Source organism: Anneissia japonica, unplaced genomic scaffold, assembly GCF_011630105.1.
Source record: "Anneissia japonica isolate Jap-2015-1 unplaced genomic scaffold, ASM1163010v1 scaffold288015_len651517_cov191, whole genome shotgun sequence".
In the NCBI taxonomy this organism is placed as follows: Eukaryota; Metazoa; Echinodermata; class Crinoidea; order Comatulida; family Comatulidae; genus Anneissia; species Anneissia japonica.
This window is the reverse complement of record NW_022751954.1, coordinates 211269-218219: the sequence shown is the minus strand read 5'-3', so window position 1 is coordinate 218219 and position 6951 is coordinate 211269. Positions and strand designations below refer to the sequence as shown.

The window sequence follows — 6951 nt, the reverse complement described above, 5'->3', positions numbered from 1 at the left end:
CCCTCTTGAACACAACATTGGGCCAATTTCTGTTAGTGGGCTTATTTATATGTGGGGAATCCCTATAATCAATGGCAATTGAATGGCACTGTTTGCCTAATTTAAATTCAAAACCAGTACTTGATATGTTTTTTCTGAGAATATTTCTCTTACCCTGGGCTTTTGCCTGAGGAAAGGCTGGTACACAAAATTTGGCATAAATTAGGGGTTGGGCTTATACCCGAGGAATTACAGTAGTAATAGATATCTGATACATCATTTTAGGAAACTTTGTTAGTTTTAGAAGTATATAGTCAATAAATAGATCTAGTCTCTAGAAATATTTTATAAACACCTTACTATTTTTGCTCAGGTGCGGCCATTGCAAAAACCTTGTACCAGAATGGAACAAAGCAGCTACTGCTCTCAAGGTAAAACCAAATTTAAAATGTATTTTGTGCTGAAATGGAGTTGGTTTGAAGCTATGTCCACACTATCAAAACTTGACAAATATCTGTGGTTTGTGCCACATTAGGACATCATCATACTCATAAACGTTATAATGTGAACAGAACTTTATAAACATACCATAAAACCTTGAATTGAAGCCCAGTGGTCTTAATCTCGAGAAGAAGCCCATTTCGAATTGAAGTCCCGCCCCTTTAGTTTGCAAAATTAGCCTCGAAAAGAAGTTCATCTCGAAAAGAAGCATACACTACATGAATTTCAAAGAAACAAAATAAAATAAAAAACATGCTTGGTATATACAGTGGTTTAGGTGATTAATGCTGGTTAATGTACTCCATGATACAGAATGATGTTACAGCAGTGGCCCTATTGTTTTATAGTAAAAATTCAAAAAATATACTGCATTTATTTTGAAAAGAAGCCCCCCTCTTTACTTTGCAAAAGTGCCTCGAAAGAAGCCCATCCCAAGTTCGCAAAAAAAAAAGAAGACCAGGGCTTCAATTCAAGGGTGGTACATTATCAAGAGCACTCTGGCAGAGCACAGAGAGTCTTGTGTCTTTTAATGATTCAGAATTTAGAATGTTGCTCACATGGTGATGACAACATACATGAGAATGTACATTTGCAGCACAGTTTAATTGGAACAATTAACAATATGATAACCCCAAATTACAACACCATGCTATCATGCAGTTTATAGGCTTTGCTGAGTTTACCTTGTGCATAGAATTTTGTGGAATAGTAGTAATCCCTTATAAGGAAGTGCCTGTATCCTGGTTATTGGAATTTACTCTTAACCTTCATAAGCATATGTACTTATGAATAAACCACTTATTAGTTGATAATTGTGATTAACATAGTTAAATTAAAATGGTCAACTCTGAATTATTTAATATCCCATTCAATTATTTCACCTTAAAGAGGTTTGGTGGTTATTATTTGACTCCCATAATAGACTAAGAAATTCTACACAAAAACAACTATTACTTTCAATTTTACCTAAGATATATCGCTGTTTTAGGAAGAAAGACCTTAACACAGGTCTTAAAGAAAATACAAAAAAGTGAGTTTCAGTTCCTAAAACATGGTGATATATCTAAGGGAAATTGCTTGCAAAGTTATAAATGTATTCAAGACCATGACAAACATGATAATGATGATGCTAGACATGATGATGATGGTTAATCATTATGATTATCATTAAGATTGATACTGGTTGTATAAATGTTGCATTAGTTGTATTAACTTTGGACAATTGTTTGACTGATTTTAGGGCATTGTTAACGTCGGTGCAGTTGATATGACGGCCCACCAAGCTGTTGGTCAACCATACAATGTCCGTGGATTTCCAACTATTAAAGTATTTGGAAGCAACAAGAAAAAACCCACAGATTATCAAGGTAATTTTATAATTGTACATTTTAAAATCCTTTATTTTCAGAATCCTTTTTAGTCTAGGACCTGACCAGATTTGTATACATTTAATTTAGGAGAGAATATCTTAACTGTTATAATGTAGACTAATTTGAACCCAAGAAACAACATTGGATGTGTGCCAAAATCTCTGTATCCGGGATGAACATCCCGAAAATTACCACACCCTTTTAAAATGGCCACACCCCTTTTTCATTGCAAGTGCTACTTTAAACAGGGGCTAGACAATATGGCCGTATTGCAAACAATGATGTTTCTATAAAAAGAACACATTATGATGAGGGGATCAAATTTCAGGAAGTCTTTGTCACAACTTCTGTTCATATTGAAATCAGCTTAAATGCAAAATAGGGGCCAGGCCCCTTTTGTTTATTGAAAGTACTACTTTAAACAGTAGGCTAATCTGAACATATTGTAAACAAGGGTTTTTCTTTTATAAATGAACATAGATGATGAGGGGATACAATTTCAGAAATAACACTGGTCACTTGTCCAGTTCATATGAAAATTAGCTTAAATATGCAGAATGTAGGGGCGACGCCCCTTTTAAAAAAAGTTATATCTTAAACAGTAGGCTAGATAATCTGAATGGGACTTGTGACCAAGGTGAGATTTCTGAAATTTGATCCCCTCATCATATGTGTTCTTTTATAGAAGAAAAACCATTGTCTGCAATGTGTACATACTGTCTGATCTACAGTTTAAAGTAGCACTTACAATGATAAACGCAGCTGTTTGCCAGATAGAGATTTTTGCACACATCCCATGTTGTTCATAGGGTTCATATAAGACTATAACAGTTGAGATATTCTCTCCTAAATTAAGTGCATACAAATCATAGCCAGGTACTCTACTATTTGTGGAATTTATGTGATGCAAGAAAAATACCATTGTTCAATCCATTTCGCCAGTGCTTTAAATTTTTATCATTAAACAATATAATAGAACTATACTATTTTTCAAACAAAGGTTTAAATGTTTATGAACAAAACAGTGTAAAGTATTATTCCTGATTGCTTAGGAGTGACATGCATACTACATTCCCCCCCCCCCCCAGTTAAATACCCCTCCAGTTAAATATCCCTCCGATTGAAGACCACCTCCAATTAAAGACCACTTTTCTGAGGTCCCATATTAAAGAACGTCTTTTATTTTTATTTCCCATTCTCTGCTTCACAATCACCTTCTGCTTATAATTGTTACCTCTCTCCTAGGAGGGATTCAATGACCAATCTATTACAACTGCTGCTCTCTCTCACTTCCTCATCTCTCTCTGTATTGTTATATAAGTGTATATTACATAACAATAAGAAATTCCACAACTCTTCCTACCTTTTAAAGTTACTATCATGTGATTAACTTTTAAAAGTTCATTAACACCATCCTTTTTCTTCTGGTCAAATCACACATCATATATTTTTCTGTTTTTTTATATATTCTCTTGTTGCCCATTTTTGCCAATCCAGTGTTAGGCGCTTTATAAATTAAAATAAAACATTAATGAATTGTTGTTATATAACAATTAAATGATAATAAACAACAATGAATATACCGTAAAATTTATGTAAAATAAAAATGTACCCTGTTTATTTACTTATTTCTCCATATTAATATAGGCCTAAATAACACTATTTAACATAATTAGTCCTACTTTCTCATTGCAAAAGTGTCAAAGTAACCAATTTACGTCAATGACCACCAGATATATCTGTTAGCAGAATAGTTAAAATTAATAATAATAAATCCATAAATTATTATTTTTATTGTTACCACATTCCTTATTTCCTTATTGTAGGAGGAAGAACAGCAGATGCTATTACATCTGAAGCCTTAAAAGTGGCTACACAAATTGTCCAGGATCGACTTGGAGGCAAGAAATCCAGTGGAGGAGGAAGCAAGTCAAGTGGAGGAGGCAGCGGGGGATCAGGCGGGGGACAGGTAAATGAAGACAAATAAGTTATTGAAGACAAATAAGTTATTGATGAGTGGTTGTTTTAAATGATCTTGATGTGAATACAGTAAGTTATACATATTAACTAAGTTATATCTGTTATACACATTCACAATTGCAGAAATGTAAGAACTTGTAAAATGTTGTAACACAGATTCTTGCGTATTTATTGTATTCGTACGTGCAATAGAATTTATGCTGCCAATTGAGCAAAGTTTCTCTATCGGGGGAATTTTTGTATGAATACTGTAGTATTAATATACTTTCAAATTAAAAAGAAATACTGCAGCAAATTTTTAATTCTTCAAGCAGAAAAAAGGAGATGGAAAGGATGTTATAGAGTTGACCGATTCCAACTTTGAAGAGCTGGTTATAGGAAGTGAAGACCATTGGTTGGTTGAGTTCTTTGCGCCTTGGTGCGGCCACTGCAAGAACCTGGCCCCAGAATGGGACAGCGCTGCTACTCAACTCAAGGGCAAAGTGAAGCTTGGAGCCCTTGATGCGACGGTTCATACAATTGTAGCTGGAAGATATGGGGTATGTACATTTAGATAGAAAGTCCCAAAAGGTCATTTTTCTACACTCCTCTCACGAGTGTATAGTATATCATTTATCTATACTCCTCACAGACTGTACTATACACTTTCAAACACACAGCAGTCAGAACAGAAAGAATCAGTACAAATTTTAATGCAACAAAAATATTTGTTATTGTCATTCTCAATATAAGTAATACGTCATGTATGTGTTATTGATTTAAATTTCATAATTATTATTTTTTCTACCCACTCTCAATAATAGGTTCGTGGATACCCAACTATTAAATATTTTGCTCATGGTAAAAAGAACGGCGAAGCTGAAGATTTCAATGGAGGTCGTACTTCAGGTGACATTGTTAACTGGGCAATGGATAAATTCGCAGAGACTTTGCCACCCCCAGAGGTTCTTGAAGTAAGCATTTTGAACTTTCTATACTACACGTCTCTTTACAGAGTGTCTACTTTATCCCTTACCACACCCTAAAATGTGAATCGTCTTGATCGATGAATCATGTAATTATTTATTAATCATGTAATTTTAAGTTTGTGTATTTCTTCAAATAGTGTAGGTATATCATGTATACCTCATTTCCTACACATTGAGATCTCCCTGGTATAGGCATTTTCTTATTCTACAACTAGAGGTCTATAAATATATCCTATTTACATCCGACCCCACCTCAAAGGTCAATGATTATGATATGCATGTTCACACCATATAACATACAGAAAAATGTATTAATCTGCTGATGCTGAAAAACCATTGAAAGAAAGTCTGTAAATTCAAGAGTTTCAATTGAAATGGTTAGAATTGAAAAAATATATAAAAAAAGACGACATGTACATAGAGTCTATATCATTGAGGTCCTCATAGAAGGAGCATATTTACAACATAACTGCATTAATAAGGTCGTTGAAGAAGCCATGTTTACACCATACCCACACTCATCAAGTACTAGTTTACTGTATGTTTACACTTTTTTTTTAATCACACAGATCATCAATAAGGAAGTGTTAGACACAGCTGCAGCTAATCCTCTTTGTGTGGTTTCTGTTCTACCAGACATCTTAGATACTGGAGCTGCTGGTAGAAACAAATACTTGGAAATTTTACAAGATGTAGCTGACCAATATAAAAAGAAAGGATGGGGGTAAGTGCCTGCTAGAGTTTCTGCTCTGTTTAAGCTGCAGTGTTAATTTCCTACTAGAGTGCACTCACTCAGTGGTTCATCGTTATTGAATTGCTAAGCTTCATTCCCTTCTAGAGGGAGCACTTACTGTAATGGCTTGAAATGCTGCAGATTTAAGTGCTATTAGAGTGCGCTCACTTATTTGGGTCAACGATGTTCACCTGCTAAGCCACAGGGGTAAGTGCTTAACTAGATTATGACATCATGGGTCAACTTCTGCTCATTTGAACTGGTAGCCAAGCTGCAAAGGTAAGTGGTATCTGCTAGAGGGCTGGCACACTACATTTGGTTGTCAAGCTCCATGGCTAAGTGCTTTTTGCTAGTGTGCACTTTTTTCACTTCTTACTAAACTGATAAATTGGTAATCATGTCTGCTTATACAATCACTTAGTTAATAGTACAGTAGAACCTCGATTTTACGTACGGTACAGGACCGGAGGGCGTACGTAAATTGGGGGATTCGTATAATAGAGGTTGGGTTAAATTTGTGGTAACCTTTGACCTAATACGTATGTAACGCTCAATATACGTATGTATGAACGAACGATGTTACCTAGCTAGGCTAGACCAAGCCTCTAGGCCTACGAATAAGACCATGTGTTTAGTGTTTTTATTTATCACTTTACGATGTCATAATAAAGTGTTAAAAAAAACCATGTGTCTATTGTATTAATTCATCACTTTATATCATTTATTTAACTAAAGAACATGAAAATATTGTAAGATTACCTATACAATAAAGGTATACAGTAACTTTGGAATTCCCCTTCATGCCTATTTTAAACAACAGAGCTGTGGTGTTGTCTGGGCCTGTTGAGACAAACTAAACCCATGTGCGCTGCACTGGGCGAGCCAACCAATTAGCGTTCGTGTACGTGAAACAGCAACCATGAGCACTGCACTGGGCGAGCCAACCAATTAGCATTCGTGTGCGAAACTATGCCTAATCAGTTTCGTGTAAAAAATTCAACCAGACAAGTGTTTCCATGGTTTGCCACACGAACTTAAAGGGGAACGAATTATTTTGAACACCATCGGTAGTTGTTCATCTCACTCAGTTCACGTGGTTTTAGATTATAACAACCCGGTATTAGACTCAATCAACGTTGCTGTTTAATGAAAATACGTTGCATTATGGATTGTTTATTGTTATAGTTTATTGTTATAGTCTTTTTACTTATGGTTGCTCTGAAAAGGGCAGTTTGTTTTGAATATTTCCGGGGTTTTTCGTCGATACGAGGCGTACGTAAAACCGAGGGTTCGTATAACTGGGGTACGTAAAAACGAGGTTCTACTGTAATGATTTAATCAAACTGTTGTGCCTCCATCCATGAAAATAATTTTGTTAAATTCCATCAGCACTGTATGTACTCTATAACGAGATATATAT

The 6951-nt window shown here is 35.1% G+C and overlaps 1 protein-coding gene across 2 annotated transcripts in view; it reads left to right on the top strand.

The window, feature by feature from the left end:
* The window catches only part of LOC117122023 (protein disulfide-isomerase A6-like), a gene marked incomplete at its 3' end in the record, with an annotated part of 8585 nt that extends 3063 nt beyond the window's left edge, over positions 1-5522 (top strand). The window contains 6 exon segments of one of the 2 annotated variants that reach the window (XM_033267509.1): positions 288-410; positions 1721-1847; positions 3677-3819; positions 4145-4369; positions 4634-4783; positions 5368-5522. In XM_033267509.1, the coding sequence (XP_033123400.1) occupies positions 1748-1847; positions 3677-3819; positions 4145-4369; positions 4634-4783; positions 5368-5522 (773 nt within the window). 2 annotated transcript variants of the gene reach the window in all.
* Between the last annotated feature and the right edge of the window lie 1429 nt (positions 5523-6951).